The sequence below is a fragment of the Mycteria americana genome, chromosome 21 (genome assembly GCF_035582795.1).
Source record: "Mycteria americana isolate JAX WOST 10 ecotype Jacksonville Zoo and Gardens chromosome 21, USCA_MyAme_1.0, whole genome shotgun sequence".
Lineage (NCBI taxonomy): Eukaryota > Metazoa > Chordata > Aves > Ciconiiformes > Ciconiidae > Mycteria > Mycteria americana.
Genome location: NC_134385.1, coordinates 2,451,343 through 2,471,196, shown reverse-complemented (window position 1 = coordinate 2,471,196; position 19,854 = coordinate 2,451,343). Strand labels below are relative to the sequence as shown.

Below are 19,854 nucleotides of genomic sequence, written 5' to 3'. Positions count from 1 at the left end.
AGAATATCTGGTGCTCAATGTATTTAGTGTTTAAACACCAGCCAGGGCAGAGCTGCTGCATCCAGCGTCCAGGGAGGCACTGGAGGTGAGAAAGGAGCAAAGTGCAGGGTGGGCGTGCTGCCAGGCGATGGGACCCCGCTCCCCCTGCAGCGTGGCACCGCTCTGCCTCAAAGGCAAAGAAACAGAAGCCGTTTCGGACGTGACCACCTCCCACCCCCCTGGGGTACAGGGATTTGAGGGCACCCGACTTCTCTACCCCAGTGGGTTTTGCCAGCTCTCTTCTAAACGATGTGCGGAGGGAAGCTGGAAAGGGTTAGGTTAAACCTGACAGTTCAAAACCAGCTATAAAGAAAGATCTGGCCCAGTGGGGTTGAAAAGTAAAGCCAGGGACAGGAGAAACGTTTCCTGTTTGAAAACCTCCACTACCACCAAAATCTAGCTTTCAGCAATCAGTGGAAAAAGTAGTAATCGGAGGAAGCTTACCAAGTCTCTGGAGGCCAAACTGCCCAAAGCCTTTGCCACGCACAAAGCCCTGGTACACAAACGTGCCACTTGACGACTCCGATGAGACCTGGAATGACAGGAGACCAGAGATCAACAGATTTGTTCAACACTTCCCTGGGATTTTAGCACCCATCTTTTCACAGCCTCTTTCAAGTTTGTGCATAGCATGAATTTAATTCAATTCCCAAGAAAATCATGGCTCTTTTTAAGAAGTCTGACTGCCCAACAACAACTTGTTAAGACTCTCACATTGCAAAGGAAGGGAAAAAAAAAAAAATCTTGTTTGCAATAAACTACAGAACCCGTTGCAGATTCAACAGTGATAGCGAAGGCTCTGGGTCAATCAGATGCGTGTTTCTTCTAAGCTCCAGTGGATCTCTAAGGGCATGGGAAGTTACCAGACACATAAACTGGGGTGAGAAGCTGACTCCATAAGGGAAGATTAGCTCTTCTAGCTCGATGTTTAACAGATATAAAATGTTAAAATGGAATTAATCATGTTGGTTTCTCCTTTAGGGTTATCTGGAAGACTTGCAGATTTAAAACCACAGGGCAATAAAAAAACCCATACAGCTCCAAGGGAGCACGGAAGAGCCGACTATCATATAACATTATCTCACGCCCTGGAAGAATACCCTACGTCCCCTTCAAGCAGGCAGGTGACTGGAGGATAGCAGCCTCATCTTGCCACCAGCTAAGGGAGTTATTCCCTCAGCTTCAGCGAGAAAAAAGCTGGGCTTGCAATAGCAATGGGAGGAGTTGTGTGGGTGGACTTTGTGTATGAGGTGCTCGTGCACTCACATGTCCATCTAGAGCCCATTTATCGTTTTTGAACTTGTTGACAAAGATCTCCACTGGCCCCGTTATCTGGTAAACCTGGAGAAGCAGGTGCACATCTTCTTTCTTGTAAATGCCTGAAAAATAAGTGACTTTTCATCACTAGATCACAATGACTCTTCGAGTTGGAAGTAATCAGCTTTCTGAGAGCAGAGAAATCAGCTCATCATCTTAGAGTGGACAACAACAACTGCTACCAACCCTAGCAGTGGGATGCGGGGGGAAACACACCGCAAACGCACAATCCCACGTCCACCCCCCAGGATATTAAAGACATTGTGCACGTGGGAAGAGACCCAACTGTTAATGTTTAGGTTATGCTGCTGCATCAGTAACAACCTGGTGCTCCACGGAGGGCAGGGACAAGGAGCACTCACAACTTTAATCTTGTTTGTCTTGGACTACAAGTCCACCGCTCCAGCACACTGGGAACGGACGATGGACTGGGTTCAGCTGCCATTCAGGGAGTCAAAGCAAACTCAGGTACATGATTTTGTTTGTCTCGGTCCAACCAGAGACTGGAGACCGCAAACCTGGCTGGTTCTGTAAAGCTCTATCAGAACATCCACATCATTGATCCAGCAGAGCGCGCTGCCCCTGCTCTGAGAGAGCACTTATGACAAGTGTAAACCCCTACAAATGGCCACGTCGGCTCCCTTACCAGACACCTGGAGCTCCACGCCGCTGTGGTCTATCAGAGTGGCATTGACTTTACTGGTGGCAGGGTCGAAGCTAGTGACAGACAGCATCGCAGGCTGCTTTTTCCCCATGTATTCGTAGGAGCCTTTCCAAAGGGAATTCCTTGCAAACACATCAGCAGGCACTAGAAACCACAGCAATTGGGGATGCAGAAAAACAAGAGCGTTGCCATTTATTTCCATTTTTCAGAAATCAAAATAGAGCAAATTCCTTTCCTCCTTTGAATTCATAAATATGTATTTAAATATCTCAAATCCCACCCACTCTCTGTGTTATCATTGCCGAGTACAAAGCCAAAGAGAGGAGAACAAACAAGCCGATGCCTTTAATTTTGTTGTTTTGACAAAAAATGCCTCTAAAGTTTTAAAAACAAACCAACCCCCAAAAGAATTTCTTAGGAAAAGCTAACAAAAACCTTTTTTTTTTAAAAAAAAGGTCTAATGTAAGACATCCTAGAGGGCTCCAGTCTCCAGGGTGCCCTGGGGAGGGCAGTGAATGTTGGTGCCCGACTCCCTTAAGGCTCCTGTCCATCCCCCAGCGAAGCATGAACAGGATGGGGCACGCGGGCTGCTTTCACCAGCTCAGCAGTTTCAAGACCTGCAAGGAACAGCCAGGTTTCCGGCTGCCCTGGGGAAGGGACAGGAAGGGATGGAGCCAGCAAGGTCCAGATCTAGCACTGTTGTGTCCCACGGAAGAGCGAGCCCCGCTACGGTACCTGACACCTTGGCGAGCGGTGGGTCCCGCGCGGTGCCGATCGGCCTTCCGCTGGGGCGGACATCAGCTGAAAGAGAGGGGCAAACCACCGCCGGTGAATATTGCGGCGTCTGACACCGCTGAGACGCTTCTACTGCGCCGGTGCTAACAGAGGACAGCCTTCAGCTGGCATTGCTCACACACGTAACGTGGCTGCACGTCCCTGTGTACCAGGGCTTTGGGCGGGTTCCTGCCCAGCCCAAAGAGCCCAAAGCTTTCATTTACTGTCCTCCCCTGCCACCTGCTCCAAACCAAAGTGTCCAGAGAGAGCCACCATGCTGCACGAGAGCCACGCAGCTCTGTTTCAAGAACGTGAGAGCCGTGGTCTCTACAGCCAGCTCATGCAAACACGCTCGTGCAGGTCTAAGAGAATAGCTGTCTTCTCTTGGGCTGCAATGCTCCCCGCTGCAGAGGAGCAGGTAAACGTGGAACCAGGGTCATGCTGCTCAGGGCTTTTACCGAGGCAAATAGGTGGTTTTCCTGTCCAGCTGCCATCTGCTTTGCAGGTTCGGTGCTCAGATCCTCCGGTGAGATAGTACCCGCTCTGACAGGAATAGATCAGGGTGTAGCCCAGAGATGGCAAATCCAGAGCACCGACGTTGGCGTGGGAGGGGGTCTCTGGCTGCTTACAGTGGTGAGCTGAAAAGCAGAAGGAAAACAGAGATGAGAGACACCATCCAGTCGTACGCAGAAAGGCAGAAGAGTGACACCACGATGTCAGCAAGGACAGAAATCTCTTCGAAGAGCTTTTTTCAGCAAAACCTTTCTCTGCTTACTGAGGGAGACAATGCCATGCCTAGATTTTTCCCAGCCAGATGAATTAATGAGACCGCTTCCTGTGCTTCGCTGGCTAGCTTGCTCTTTCTGGCTAAAGCTCTCAGGGGATCCTTCACTCGGTTCCAGCTTCCATGAACTGAAAATCAGGCTCTGCCATCCCCCACCTTTTAAGGGAAAAAAGTCAAACCCAAACGACGCTAAAGACACCTTCCTCCTTCCTTGGAACTCTTACCCCAGAACTGTGTCCCAGATGTACCTGTGGACTGAAAACTGCCTGTACAGGACATCAAGACCCAGTAAGTTAAGCCGGTGATTCCAGTGAGTGCATTACAGATCTGTTCTTGTACAGTCTTTCTTCATAGGACCACTGTCCTACTAATAATTTGCACCCACCTGTCCATAGGATCACACAGTAAGTCCTCAGAAGCATGCAATAGTCATAAATTCCTATAATTGCTCAATAACTTTCAGGATTTGGCCACAGAAAGCGAAGCTGAGCTTGCCTAGCTCCCTGCCACCAGAGCGAGCGTCTGCCCGCACTGCTCTATCAGGTCCTGTTGTAAATGTGTCACCGCTTTCCTTGAGAAGTTACGACACAAAACGAATAAATCACAGAGCCAGGAAGCTCCCTCTCACCCACACTGTAAATTTGCCCTTTCTGTAGCCCTCAAACTGCTCATGAACGAAAACAAATCCTTGGCAGCCTTCACGAGGTATTATCTTCATCCTTGTTTTACAGAAGATGAAATACAAAACCCCGAAAGCTGAAAGACTAACCTGAACTCGCATGGTCTGGGAGCCCCGGCTGCGAGGCCGCAGCCCAGCTCGGAGGCGGCAGTTCGGCACTCATTAGCAGTAACTGCATCCAGCCCCGCGCTGCGGATGGAGAGGGCTTTACACAAAACCTAACGGCAACAACTCAGGAGTCCTTGCTGGCACGGGTAAGCCAAAACCATCTTCTATTTCAATGCACCTAGCATCAGGAGCGAAATCCCACGTACAGCCACAGCTGCTGCTGCATCCCTGCAGTCTTCCAGTTCAGCAGAGAGAAGCCTGTGAACGTGGGGACGCGCTCCCAGCACCCAGGCAAGCAGCAGGGAAGGGCAGCTCCTTCCAGAGCAACTGCCCCCTCTCCCCTGATGCTACGTGTCAGAGTTTTTAAAGACGGGTGCCCCGGTTGGGCTGCTTGCGGAACGAGCACCTACAGGGTTTGTTAGCGGAAAAATAACTCACCGATAAACCAGGTCACAAGGGAGAGGAAAAAGCTTTTTAACGCTTATGATACAGAGGCCATGATGGATATTACCACTTAAATACATTAAATTAAACTCCTTCTAGTGTAGCAGGGAAAAGATGATGGACAGCTTAAAAGAAAGAGCAACGTGTTATTAAAGATGAGGAGAAACACTGCTCTGCTGGAGAGCCCTTCTGGCTAAATGTTAACCTTGGTCCCTGGAGCATGAGCTCACATCTCGGCCATCAAATGCGGTTTCAGAAGCACAAAACAAAGTCTCACCTGAAACTATGTCTCTGAGGAAGGGACAAGTAAAAAAAAAAAAACCTCATCTGAAATCAGAAGTGGCTGCTGGTGTAGTCACGTCAGGAGAGAAGTGATTGTGTGATCTCCCTTTTCTTCAAGAGCATGTTTTCTCAGAGCTGCCCCCCAAATTACCAGCTCTTCAGAGCCAGCAGTTTGCACGGTGAAGCACAGCAACAAAACAAGGCAACAGCACGGTTAAAGGCACCGGTTTCCTTTGACAAAAACTTTTTCAAGACTTACGGACGCAGTCCGGCTGCACGCCGCTCCACGTCAGGTTGGGGAGGCAGGTCCTGGTGGTGGAGCCCTGCAGCAGGTATCCCTTCTGGCACTTGAAAAAGATGATGCTTCCCACCTGTTAAATAGGAGATAAAACACGGAACTCCCCAGTGCAATGGGATTCACCCATGCCTATAATGCAAAAGTACTTCTATAAATTTCCACCTTCTATATGCTGGAGAGGGCAGCCACCGGCTTCCTGCCCTCACCGCCCTGCCAGAGTCTGGTGTCGAGAAAGCTCTCGGAGCCCCTGGAAAGCTGCGGCCTTTAACTGTGCAGGGAGTTACTTCTTTTAGTGATAGAGGCAAGGCTGCTTTGTCTTTTAAATATACCCAAAGCCAGCATCAAACACCGGTGCTATTAGAATGGGCTGAAATTTTTGCCAAAAGGGATATTCAATGTAACTAGTACCAACAAACATCCTGTAGCTATATTATAAATGCCAGTTTGGATTGTGAGCAGCAAAAAGGATCACAAAACCTGAAAACTGACTTTTCAATATTTTTGAGGCATGCTTACTTTTTGCAGACTATCCACTTCTTTGCATTTGGTTTCAACCAAATTACTATTATTTCAACCAAACCATTATCATATAATGGAGCTCACTCCCTGCTTCAGACAGGTTGGCAGTACGATGCTGTTCAGCTGCGAGCCCCATTATCGCAACTGGATTTGCTTTAAAACCAGAATATACTGGAATAAAATCGCCGAGCAGGGCTTTGAGTACCTTTCCCATCCTCCCTAGCGAGGCTGTACCGTGCGGGCCACCTCCTCGCCGACCCTGCCGCCGGGTTCTATCCCAGTCGCTCCTGGCCCCTCCTGGCTGCCGCGGTCCCCTGGGTACCACCCTGAAACACCCTGCTCCAGCCACCGCCTCATCCCCTGCCTGAGCGCCTGAGCGGGCTCCGCTACGGTGTGCGGCTCTCCGACGGGCAGCTCTTACAGAAATCAGCCTTATGGTGTCTCAGTATTAATTAAAAACTAGAGTTAATTCATTAAAACCCAGGATTAAGATAACTAATTCGCAGCAAAACTGAAAGATCCACTCCGGCAGGAACAGCCGCGTGGAATCAACCATCCCGGCCCCGCGCCCGGCTCCATCACAGCGGGGAGCGGGCACCCGCAGGGACGGCGGCAGAGGCTGGAGATGGAGCACCCCGGGGAATCGCTTCGGTTTTTTCTCTCCTTTCCACTGATTTCACACTGTACGGGAGCTGAGATTAAGAAAACCACCTACAGAATTTGGTCTGAAAATGAATGGAAATTATGTCTCCAATGTGAATACTAATTACACTAATAACTATTAATTAGCACTGTAATTAATATCATAAATAATGCATTGCTAGTTAATCCTGTACAAATGCACTCTGAGGTCTAATCGAGCATGCCGGGATGTCCTGCTCACGGGGAGATACATTAATCCATGTAAGGACTCAGACACGGACTAACTACAGCAAGTATCAGGGCGCAGCCCAGGGGACCCCGCTGCCGTGACGGTACCTGGTAGCCCTGGGAGTTATTCTGCATCCCAAAGAGAGGCACGCCGGGGTCCGCGCACGTTGTGAGGCTGGGGTCTTAAAAGGAAAGAACAGAGGCAGTGTTTTAAAGGAGCAGTTGTGAAAGCCACGTACGTCTGAGCTCTGCCTTCCCCCGCTCTCCACACAGAAAGACCATGCTGCGCCTTTGCAACAAGAGAGAAATATTTTGCTACAGAAGGAATACACGGCAACAAGAAAAAATACATGGAACTTTTTGTTTCTTAAATCCCCGACTGCTGCAACGCAAACTAACCAGAGGCACTCTATCGCCCACGAGAAAAAGTAAGAACATAAATCTTGTGTCAGGGACAACTCTCTTCCCTTCCCCTGTTCTACACCCCATGAGCGAAGGACCCGGCTCACCAGTGCTGTGCCCTCCGCCTCCACTGGCCACCCCCCCCGAGGGCCGCGGTGACCCCGTCCTCTCCTGTGCCCTGGGTCAGCGCCTTCGTCCTTCTGGGCTCAGCTCGGCCACCGCTCGCACCTCGCTGTTTCGTAGTGATAGATGGGGGCTGGAAGTTTTAATGCATCTCAGATACATAATCTCTCTTTACGCCTCATTTGGTCTCAATCTATCAGAAGATGAATACGCACAATTCAGTAGGAATACCTGCTGCTGCTCTTCTAGCATCTATCACTTTCTTTTTTTCCCCAGCATGTCGACAGTAGCAGAGCATCAATGGAATTAAGGCAGAGATGCATCACATTAATATCAGCATCCCAAACTGAGCAAAGGAAACTGAAGCTTCTGTCTGAAAGGCAGCTCAGCAGCAGCAGGTTCCCTGCTCCCTGGGATCAAAGGATCGAGCTGAGCTGCAATGCTGGCCACAGGGATGCTCCGGCACCCAGCCAGGGGTAGCTCCGCTCGCAGGGAGCTGGAGCATCGTAGGATCTCAGTGCCGTCAGATGCGAGTCTGCTCTGATCCCCAGCCTTCCTTCTTCAGCATGCTCAGCATTGCTACGAGAAGGACCAGAAGCCCCACAGCAAATCCCTCTCTACACTTACTCAAAATATTAATTAACAGGATTGTGCAAGGCAAGAAATAAACTAAGAAAAGTCTCCACAACCAAACACAGTGGGGCAGAAGTGGCCTGTCACTATAGCCTGCAGCTACAGGACAAGGGAGCACAACTTCTGTACCTAAAAGCATGGTTGGTTTTCCTCCTGCCTTTATTCCTCATGATCTGACTAATCGGCCTCTTCACGCTGAAACATTATGCGCTTGTTGGTGTCGTCCCCAGGTCCTCGGAGCTGCGGTGAGTAACCAAACAAGGGATACAAAACGTGGCCGATTCGGGGCTGCGGCACACAAGCTAATTCATTGTCTGTCATTCGGCTCTGCCGAGCTTTTGTCATTTATCACTGACGCAGTTTCCATGGAAGCCCCCAGATAAATCACAGCGTCTAAAATAAATAAATAAGGAGCCCCATTGCTGGATGAGGTAGCAGGTGATGGATGGCAGAGGGTGGAGGGCAGAGCCTCGGTCTCCTGACTGCATCTGGGGGGTCTCTGGTGCTGGCAGTCTAACGTGTCTCAAAAATGGGTGAGATCTGAATAAATACACCACCTTGGGTTCAGCTGCCTGTGTCAGAAGCTGACATTTTGGGTGTTAGGGTTTTGTAGACACACAAGTCTTCTCCCTTCCCGTAGTTTCTTTTGGGGAGACAAATTCTAAGCACATTTCATCGGCAGCATGAACAGCTGTATTTGCTGCGTTCAGTCGTAGATGGCTCCGGAGGGCTGGGTGCCACGTACGTACAACAGGATCCCGGACAAGGATTTGCAAGAAAGTGATGAAGTGTTTAAAGCCAATAACTACAACAGTAGGCAGGTGCTCCCAACTCTTTGTACGTGAGAAAGCTCCTGGTGAAATCAATATGAAACTTGGCGGTTCAGGCCACAAGTATTTTTACATTACTGTAATTGGTGATGCATTTAAGATGTAGCTAGAACGACTGGAAACCGTGGAGAACAGCCTGAGATCTGTTTCTGCCCCAGATGCCCACATAAGGTGATGATGGTGGTGTTCAGGCAGACAGTTAAGGTAACAGCACATAGCCTGGGCAGTTTATCACCACAGGAGCCCTAGAGTTCAAGAACGTAGCCAGAGTTTTAAACAGGTGAAGAATGCTGTGACTAATTACGATTACACACCTCCCAGAGGTTTCAAAGGGTTCTGGAAGCCCCAGAAAATGGGCACCTGAAGAACGCGTGGAAATTTCAGCCTGAATCCCAACACTGCAGCTAGGCAAAGCAATTGTAGGATTTTGATCTCTGTATACAGCACCTTCATACTTCTAGGAGTTGCTATTCTGCCATTCTGGATATAATTCAAAGGCAGCAGGGAACGTAAGAGCTCTCACGTGCACCCTTTAGGCAGAACTCAGTTTTGCTCGGTTTCTGTGAGCAGCAGAGCTCCCCACGGCTGCTCTCTGGGGTCACTTTGCATTTTCAGTCCCACCACTGATAACGGTGCCGTGCATCTCCACAGAGCAGCGTGCTGGGTGGGAGGTCCCCGAGGAAGCCTGGGAGCAGCACAGAACCAGAGCCCAGCACTGTGCAGGCGCAGCGCTGCACTGGGCCACTGCCCCCGGCCCCAGAGGTAACTCGGGCAGCACCAGCCTTCGGGAACCCTGCGTGGTGCTACCCTCCGCGGGCTCTCGCACAGCCTCAAACCTTACGGCCCAGGTTGCAAACGTTAACCTGAAAGTTCCGCAGAGGAACTTCTCCCTCCTGCCCACCGGCAGCCCAAGCACAGCGCTGAGGAGCAGCAACAGGGAGGAGATCATCTTCCTCGGACGCACTATGTATTGGCCACATCGGGACAGGAATGATGGGGACGGGCGCTGAATCTAAGCAGCAAGCCCCAAGAGAAGGAGATAGGTTGTTTACCACCAGCTAGTACGCACAAGCCAAACGCACCATCCTTATACATTCTGATTTCCAGGGAAACAAAGTGCTAATTTCTGCAAAGCCAGAAAAGAAAACCGACTTCGTTACAAACGGAAAAACAAGGTGACAGCTCAAAGCTCTTTGCTCGTAGATTCACGACAGAGGAGTCTCCCCTCACCTATGCAGCTGGGCTGGGTCCCGCTCCACGTCCCGTCGGACTGGCAGAACCGCCGGGCTGATCCCACCAGCACGAGCGGGGCTAAGCAGGAGAAGGAGACGGAAGAGCGGTACGTGAAGCCTCTGTCCTCCCTCCTGCCTTGAGCGGGGATCCCCGGATCACCGCAGAACACAGCTGCAACAGGCAAAGAGGCGAGTGGATTGTGATGAACCTCCTCAAGAGCAAGCAATGTTAATAAGCTAAAGATGGGTCTATTAATGGCCCGAACCTTACCACTCCCTGCCATCAAACTCTGTGATTGACTAGGGAATTAGTAGCGGCAGAAGGCGTTGCTGGCTACTTCCCTTGTAATTCTCTCTTTTTGTCAATTGCTCTTAATTAACTTCCACCTTCTCCCCCATCTTTTCTTTTTTCTTTTTTTTTTTTTTCCTTTTTTTTCCTAACAGCATGCTTAGCTTTAAAATGTCTCTAATTGCACAATGTCAAATTACTATATGGTTCCGTGTCACACAGAAAGCCCACTAATTATACAAGATCCAGCGAAAGGTGCAAGGAACACAGTGAGGGCTTTGTATGATTTAATATGAAAATGGCTATTGTGCAGCTGCCAGCCATTCAGCCCAGAAAAGAAACTCAAATCTGCCTTTGGCATTATGAGACATTTAACTAATTTTTTTGCATTAGCTATTGTATCAAGCACACAGGTTTCCAGCCAGCCAAAGCTCTGCCTTCACAAAACATTCCTAACTTCTGCTGCAACAACGCAGTGCCCTTTGCCAAAAGGTTTTTCTCCTACGGCCTTTGGCAGTTTCAAGAGCCCTGACTGCAGACTCAGTCACCGGGGAGACAGACAGACAGACAGACAGCCAGTTTTAAAGATGCCTTGTGGACAGGAACGTGCAAGATCTTCAGACTTGTTGCAAACATGAGCTCACACCTCCGTTACAAGAGGTGGAGCGGCTGACTGCATCCCCGCGGCCACTACCGCCTCCTCGTCACAGGGGTGGCAAACCGAGACTCCCAGCAACTCGGCTGCTGTCGGAGGTGGGGAGAACATTCAGACTTTGGGCTACAGCACTCCAAGCATCATCGTGCTTTTCTCCTGGCATGCAAAACTCGCACTGACTTCAGTTAACGCAAGACTTCCCTTGGGTTTAGGGGTAGGAAGCACAGCAACGAGGTATTTAAATTCCTGCATGCGGAGAACGGTCAGTCTCTGGCCTCTGTGCTACTGCCAGGCGAGGCAGAGCTGACACTAAAATCAGCTGCATGGAGACCAGAGATGTTGGAGAGAGAGCATCAAACAACTGGGCTTTAACCATAGCTCTCCACGCAATTCGCGCGTGAACACGTAGATGGCTGCCTACTCACGAAAGCACTGGGGCATTTCCCCGCTCCACGTCCCGTTCCCCTCGCAGGTCAGCACCGCGGGCAGGGAGAGCTGATACCCCTCCAGGCAGGCGTAGCTCACGCTGGAGCCCCAGCTGAAATCGGAGCCCACGACTTTCCCGTTGGGGATGGCTTGTGGGGATTTACAGATGATAGCTGAATGAAAAACAAAAGCACGCTCAGTTCTCTTGACTTCTCAGCATAGTTATTTCCATTAACAAGCAAATTCATGTAGGATCAAAGTTATATTCTGCTTTCAAAGAGCACCTCCTGGGACTGGCCTAGCAAGGGGCTGTACAAACTTCTCCAGCTGTGCACGCAGTTGTAAACCCCCAGATTTTCCTTTGAAGTTTGGAGTTAATCAAATCCCAAATCTCAAAGTCAGATTTCTGAGTCCGTGTTCATCTCCAACCGAAGGTAAGAATCCAGCCTGACTTAATGTGAAAACTCATCTAAGATTCCCTGAAAGATTCATGCATTTTGGACAACCTGGCTGAGTTTCAGATTAGCAGTTGAATCAACAACCAGTCTGTATTTCATCTACTCTAGGGTGTTTTAATATGACATTTTTGCAGTGCTTTGCTTTTCAGCTCAGGGGAGCACTGGGAAAGATGCTAAGCTCATGCAAATCAGCCTGGCCTCCAAATGAGACTCTGGCCACATTCTGTATTATTCCTGCAACATTAGCTCAGTGGAGAGAATGAAAGAGGAGTGGAAGAATTGCTCTTTACAGCCTCGGAAGGAACTGGAGTCTATCTGGAAGTCTCTATGTGGTCTGCATTTATATCGGATTCATGACAGGTGAATTTTCCAGATTGCTAAAGAACACAGATGCTGCCTCGAGCCTTATCTACACTTGGTGGGTGAGTAAAAACACTTGCAGAAGAGATCCAGCCTGTCCTGCAACTGCTCTATTATTTCCCTTTCCTATCTCTGAACTAGAGGCAATCTCGGAACTAGGAAATAATGAAAGGAGTTGGAAGAAACATTTTTCAGACTTCTAGACGATGCCAAAAAGTGTGTGCTTGCAAAACACAATATTTCATTCGAGTTTGATCTGAGTTTTTGTGAAGAGTAAGTCACTTCATGCTCTGTGCTTCACTTTTCCTTCTCTGCTACAAGGATAATAGCAATTGCCTCCCTCCCAGGCATATCACGATGATTGATAGGCCTAAAGATAGCAAGGTGTTCATGCTATGTTGATAAAATTGTGTAAGTGCCATAAACACAGGGGACAGATTGAACGATAGGACTGAGAAACTCCCAGGTGGGCTCCAGGCACTATGCCGTGGTTGCTGCCTATTACCTTCTCACAAGTTACTAAAAGTTTGTGCCCTGTAAAACTTGTATCCTCCAATATTTTCAGCAACCAGTCTTACCCTTGCAGGCAGGTTTGGTGCCATTCCAGGTTCGGTCTTTCGTGCAGGTTAGAGAAGATGCCCTGTCTGACTCCATCATATAGCCAGGCGTGCACTGGAACACCACTGTTTTATTGTAGGTAAAATCACTGCCCAGTCTAATGCCGTTGGCTGGCACACCGGGGTCACCGCAGTTGATCACTGCCAAAGAAAAAGAATGACGCATTTCTGGCTGACCATCCCTTGTCTCACGCTTCTGGATCTGCAATAGCTAGAAACCCGAGGGTCCTGAGCATTTTTCAACGCAGGATGTAATCCACTAATCGTGGAGAAGGGAGCATTTGTAGCACAGAGGATTTGGAGAGCGGCACTAGCTACGGAGCAGGCTGGGCTACAGCGCGTGGAGAAAACTTTGCTTCTACTCAGCGCAGTGTGCAGTGATCTTAATGGCACATTAAGACCTTGCAAGAAGAAGTATTAACACCCATTAAAGAAAACCTGGGTCAAACCTGGGCTAGGTGGAAGACAGTTTGCCCATGGCACCCCCTCCTCTCTTTACTCTAGGTTACTGTCTCTTATGTAAAACCACGTTTGCCATCATCCACGTTCCTGCTGCAGGCACCTGCGGGTGGGAACCGTGAGGAAATGCAACACGTTCACGAGGGCTTCTGAGCTGGGGCTCTGCCCACGCACGTCCCGGTGCCGGCACACCGGCAGGCAGGAATGCTCGTGTTCAGCAGCAGCCCCGGAGAGCCCCTCCAGGTCGGCTGACATCTACTCATGAGAGTTATTACAGAGCTCCCTTCATCCAACTGGAAAAAAACAAACCCAAAGCAAGAGTTTTCCATTAGCTACTCTCAGAGGTTGCAGGCTGAGCGACTGCTGCTGCCACTAGACGGTTTAGCCGAGTTTCTCAGCTAAAGTTTCACATCCACAGCGAGCATCCAACACACCCTGACAACCCGTCCCCAGCGCCTGGCAGCATCGTTCATCTCATCTTCCAGGAATCCATCCCAGCGCTCACCTGTACACTCTGGACTGGTCCCAGTCCACGTCCCGTTCACCGTGCAGTGCCTGCTCAGCACTCCTGTGGAGTAGTAGCCTTCCCGGCACTGATATATAATGGAACTGGAGAAAATCAAGCCGTCGTTAAATATAACCCTCGCGTTGCTGGGGGTTCCTGGGTTTCCACAAGATATAACTAGAAAGCAAAATGGCAAAGTTAAAAAACAAAACAAAACAAAACACAAACAACCCCCCAAACCAAAAAGCAAGGCTTTCATCCCGCAATTGACTGTTCTCAATAAAAGTAACACTAGCTGCAAAGCCCCTGGATCAGCTCAGACAGAACAGGCTATTCCGTGCAAAATTCTGTGCAAAATCCTGCAGCTCACCACCACAGCCAAGCCTGGGAGCAACCCCCTCCTGCCTGCTCCTCCAGGCCAAGAAAGCAGGCGGTGCCAAGCCGGGAGTCCCTCCACCTTGCAGGCGTTTGGGAGCCCGGCCCCGAGCGTGCCGCTTTGCCTCCGGCCCCTTCGGGAAGCCGACAACTTTGCAGACTTCAAAGGAATGAAAGCAGCAAGGGAGCCCGCTGCTCTCCCACTGTGGCATTGCTCGCTGCCCAGCTATGTCCAATTACGCTTTCAGAGGAGGGAGAATACTGTGGGAACACAATTACAGGTTTGTCAGTGCCCAAGTTTTATGTCTAAAGTACTTCGGCACCACGGCAATAAAAGGGCATCAGAGTGAATGGTGGTGCACGAAGCCCTCTCATGACAAAATAAGCACCTGCAATAATTGCATCCAGCCCTCATTTACTCTGAAATTACAGGACATAAAAGAAAATCACATGAATCAAGGAAAGGCTTAAACCGCATGCTCCCAGCTCTTTGACAAGGAAATTCCTGGCTCCCGCACCTCCCCAGCAACATGCCACAATCTCTGCAAGAGCATCAGTCTGGGCATACACAAGGTGACCCTGGGAGTCCTCCCCAACACACACACACGATATTGCCAGCCGTTCTCCACGAGGAAACGCAACTTCAGGCCCCAGCAGGAAAGCAATGAGCACAGGCCACCAACGCAAGGAGAGAAGTCTTTCTCTGCCTTGTTGCTTAGTTTGCTGACAGCCTGTTAACACAGGAGCTTGTGGGAGGCATATCTGTTTGACAGGAGGAAACTAATAACCGTTCTGGACTGTGTGCACAGAAACTCTGCATGGCACTGAAATCATCCGAGGTGCTCTCTCGTTACAGATTTCTCATGCAGCCAACGTCTCTGTGATACACGGTGTCATTTCCAAGAGATGCTGGGATAAAAGTCAGATTCTATCAACTCAGAAAAAGCTCTAAATTACTATTTCACTGCCTGCCCATACATCAGCTGTTCTCTCCTGCCCAACCTCCTCCACCTATGCATGTGGCCAAACACGCAGAGGTGACCCAAAAATATTGCTTTTGTGACTACAAGGAGACTCGTGGAAATGGTTTAATCACAGCGTGCAGCAGTTGCGACCTGTATAGGTTAGATATAAAAGAAGCCATAAATGTAAGGATGGAAGGTTTGAACTTTTAAAATCATAATTTAAATATAAATAGGATCTAATCATGCAAGTGAGCAGTAAGCAGGTAAATAATTCCCTTTTGCTTCAGTGGGAGATATAAAATAAATTAGGCCCCAAAAGAAAACTGGTTTCGGCTCTGGTTTTTGAATGGGGTATAAATCCTAAAGACCCTGGAAGTCCCATAGTCATACCCGCCCACGTCTCCTTAAGAATCTCAAACCCAACCGCCTTTAAACTGAAGTCGAAATTCAAGAAAGTAACCCGAAAATCAGCTGCATCAGATGGGGATTTCTTAGAGTTGCTGCTTCTTTACCAGGGAAATATTTCAGGAGATGACGCTCAGTTGAAATGACTGATATGACAAGCAAGGTTTGACTCTCCGCTGCAGCGGGGAGCGCAAGGGGTGCTGAGAGCCAGCTCGTCCTGCTCCTCTCGCCCCCGAGTCTCGGTTCCTGCCACGTTGCAGAAGACACGACAGACAAGCGCAGGGTCCAGACCCTTCATACCCCGATCAGCACACGTCTCCCCGCCTGTGCCCAAGACCCGAGAGCCCCGAGCCCCAGGCTGCTCCGGCCACGCAGACCGGCCGTACCGCGCTGCCAGGCTGAGGAGCACCGCAGGGCACTCCTACAACGCCAAAGCCCGCTGCTGCTTTTGAAACGTTTCAAACGTCCCTGGGACTTACAGATTGTTACGGAACTCCCCGCCTTGGGGATTCTGGGTTTGTTTCTTTGTCAAAGTAAACTGTGTTCCTACAGTGATTTTTATGAAGTCCTTTTTGAGCAAACCCCACGGAAAGGGTCGTTAAATTCAATTAACTCCATCCCCACCAAGTACTTGCACACCTCTAAAGCCTGCCGGCAGCACGAGATTTTCCAAGCAGCTCCAGGCCAAGCAGCAGGATGGGCTGAGCTCAGCATGCCCTGGGCTGAGCTCAGCATGCGGGATGGGCTGGCTCCGAGCTCCTCTGAAAGTCCAACGGGAGATGGCACAGTGGGAACCAAACACTTCAAAATGTGCTCCTGAGCCCTCCTGAAAACTCAGCTACTTGCCCTAACCTGGGAGCTGTAAAGCTCCCTTCAACGCTTTATTGCTTCCTCAGGGCTGTCGCGAAGTCAAGGGCACGCTGCCTCGCTCCCCTCGTTCCTTGCTAGCTCTTACATCTGCAGTTATCAAACACGAAGGGCTGCTGACTGCAGAGTTTCGGAGCCAGTGCCTGGCCGCAGCGGGCGCGACAGCAGGCTGCACGGGCTGGTGCTGCGACTCTCTCCCCCAGTTCTTCCACCTAGAGAGGAAGCAATTTTGATTTTTGAGGATGCGTGCTGTGCGCGTGTGCTGGGGCGGCCCGCGAGCAGAGACAGCGGGGACTTTGGTGTCTGCCGTGACTCCTGACGACAGCCGGAGCTGTTCCCTGCGATCCCGTCATTGCTGGGGGGAGCTGGGAAGCTTCTGTATGCTACAAAGTGGCCTCTGCTATATAAAACATCACAAAGCTCAGAGGTGCTCCAAAGCTCAGCAATAATTAATTTGATTCCAATCCATGCATCCTTTTTCTGAAAAGCTTATTAAGATTCCCCCCTTGCCTGCCTTTGCTTTTTCCTACATGTTTTACAGCGAGAAGCTGCCGGGAGAAGGGAATTTCTCTGGGTCCCGTTCAGGCGCTCAGCTCGGAGCCAGCGTAGCTGTGCACGAAGCGAGCGATGCTCTGAGCACGGTCAGACGAGACCACCGAGCTCCCCCCGCCACGTACCGCCGTTAGCCAAACCAGCATCGCCCAGAGCAGGGCAAGGGGCAAGGGCTGCATCTTGTTACGCACTTTAAGCTCCCCCAGCCCCGCACAGCAAACGCCTCCCTGAGCGCCGTGAGAGGGGCTCGTTTCAGGGCCGCTCCTTCAGCCAGCGCCAAGAGAAGGCACAGTTCTGCAAGGAGCAGCAAGCCCTGCTCTTCGGAAACTGCAGCAAGGAAAAGCCGAGGGCTGACGACTGCTATCAGTGCCCGTCTGACTATGCTCGAGGCGGCGTGTGAATACAGTGTCCTTTGCGTGCTCCCCCTCCTCTGCCCTGATCTTTATAACCGTCGGTCCTTCTTTTGGGCTCTGCTGCCGTCTGACCGCCCGGCTGAAACGCTCTCCTAATGATGTCTGACACATCAGGCAAAACCTCCTGCTGGAATGAGACACAGCTGAGAGCCTTTGGAGTCTCAAAGCCTTTGCTTCAGGGCTGGTAATTTCCATGCTGTTTAATTTACCCAGTAACCCGTAACCCACCTAACCATGCGGAGAGAGAAAGAAAAAAGCAGCCTAGACCCAAATCCCAGCCCGGCCACCTCCCGTGTCCTCAGCGGTCAAATGGGCATGAGATAAAACTCACTTTCTTTTCCCAGTGTTACCACTTAAACACATTTCTGTCTACTGAAAGTGCCAAAGAGCAGCCAGAGCCCCATCTCATTTTGGATGCAGTTTTAATTCACCTGGAGAAACAATAAACATTATAAAAGCAAATATTCTGCTCAACTTCTAAGTGGAGGAGGGAGTGCACGGCAGAGTACAACTGATGAGCCCCCTCCTGGCACCACTCCTCGGTGAACACAGATGGGGCACCAGGAAGGAGGAGAAAGAAGAAAAAAAAAAAAAAAAGCATCTAAAATTTCTTTTACACTTTGAAAATTTGCTGGAAATTAAAGCTAAATGAAGCCTGAAATCTGCAATTTTAGAAAGCCAGGGAAGCTGCTCTTACTGGGACAACAAAACCAGAGCTATGTAAAACAGACTGAAGCAGGAATCTCAGAAGGAGTCCCTGCAATTAATTTAATTCCAAACCAGTTGTACATTTTGGAAAAATCAGCTGTGACTTCTTCCTGCCTCCCTATTCCTTCAGTTTTCTTAAAAAATGTTTTAGTGGGTGTCGTGGTTTAGCTTCAGTCGGCAACTAAGCCCCACCCAGCCGCTTGCTCACACTCTCTCCCTGGTGAGATGGAGGAGAGAATCGGAAGAGCAAAAGTAAGAAAACTTATGGGTTGAGATACGAACAGTTTAATAATTTTTTTTCAAAAATATATAATAATAATAATAACTTGTAATGAAAAGGAAAACAACAAGAGATAGAGAGGAATAAAACCCAGGGAAAAAAACCCAAACAAGTGATGCAACCGCTCCCCACCCACCGACTGACACCCAGCCCGTCCCCGAGCAGCGATCGCTGCCCCCCGGCCAGCTCCCCCCAGTTTCTATACTGGGCATGACGCCATACGGTATGGAATAGCCCTTGGGGCAGTTTGGCTGTGCCCCCTCCCAGCTTCTTGTGCGCCCGGCAGAGCACGGGAAGCTGAAAAGTCCTTGACTTAGCGTAAGCACGACTTAGCACCAACTAAAACATCAGTGTGTTATCAGCATTATTCTCATCCTAAATCCAAAACACAGCACTATGCCAGCTACTAGGAAGAGAATTAACTCTGTCCCAGCTGAAACCAGGACAGTGGGTAAAAGACACCAGGATTAAGAGGCAGGGAGTTTCCAGGTGGCCCTCTGCCAAGCCCAGTGCTCCCGTCTGCCCCACACAGCCCCTCTGTGGATCGGAGCTGTACCGGTCCCGGCGCAGGAAGACACCAACAGTCGGACGTCAGCCCCCTGACTTCAAAGTCAAGCAGATGTCTTGTAATTGAACCTATTAGGGCAGCTCGCTCGCCCTCTGAAACGGAGGTAACAGCTCCTCTCTCCTTCCCTTCCGTTGATGCCGTGGGACTGCACGGTGTTCTCTGTACGCCTGCACGCTTACGCGTTCCTCTGCAGTGGGCCCTCGCCTCCTGCTGAACGGACCGGGACCCTCTGCGCTCATTTAGCAGCTACTCTGGAGAGCAATTTGCATTGGATTCCCTGGGCAGGCGAGCGCCGCTGACCTGTGAAGCCCCATCAGGCTTGATTTTGCTCAATTTTGGTGGCTGAGAGCAGCGAACAAGTGGCTGAGTCAGAGAGCTAAAGCACCACGGAGGTGCCGAGCGGCTCCGCTGCCGGGCTGGAACCTTTCCACATCAGCAGAGATGCCCGTTCCTTCCACGCACCTGCCTGGGCACTCAGCTCTCATCTTCATTTGCCCTGAATTCAATCCCAAAATTAATCTCTCCCCTCCCTCTCCTATAAATACCTCTTCCAGAAAGTTGAATATAACACCCAAAGTGCAGACAGAAGAACACCTTGTAGCGCTCACAACTCGCCGTGAATACAAATGTCAGAGACACAGCACGCTGCTCGTCACTGTAAATTACTTTCCTATATTGGCCAGTCAGCACTTAACATTAAATGACTACATTATAGGCATAATGTTATTATTATTCATAAAGTATGAAAAAAAACCTGCCAGGGATCTGTATTTTGGTGCCGCTGGAACCCGATGGGTTATTTATCCTGAGATTAATGAACAGAGCCTTTCCACCAAAAGAAAAAAACAGAGAATGAAAAAAAACCCGAGACCCGAGTATATTAATAACATGATTCAGTGTCTTTTCAATCAAGAGCTCCATCAATTTGGAATAAATTTCCAATTCATTTACAAA

General features: G+C 49.9%; 1 protein-coding gene across 1 annotated transcript in view; it reads right to left on the bottom strand.

Annotated features, from left to right (window-relative positions):
• CSMD2 (CUB and Sushi multiple domains 2) overlaps positions 1-19,854 on the bottom strand; it is a 315,212-nt gene that overhangs the window by 1,577 nt on the left and 293,781 nt on the right. Inside the window, 11 exon segments of the mRNA XM_075522188.1 lie at positions 484-571; positions 1,306-1,418; positions 2,003-2,164; positions 2,756-2,821; positions 3,253-3,432; positions 5,351-5,462; positions 6,887-6,960; positions 9,997-10,170; positions 11,368-11,541; positions 12,765-12,944; positions 13,768-13,944. Coding sequence (XP_075378303.1) covers positions 484-571; positions 1,306-1,418; positions 2,003-2,164; positions 2,756-2,821; positions 3,253-3,432; positions 5,351-5,462; positions 6,887-6,960; positions 9,997-10,170; positions 11,368-11,541; positions 12,765-12,944; positions 13,768-13,944 — 1,500 coding nt within the window.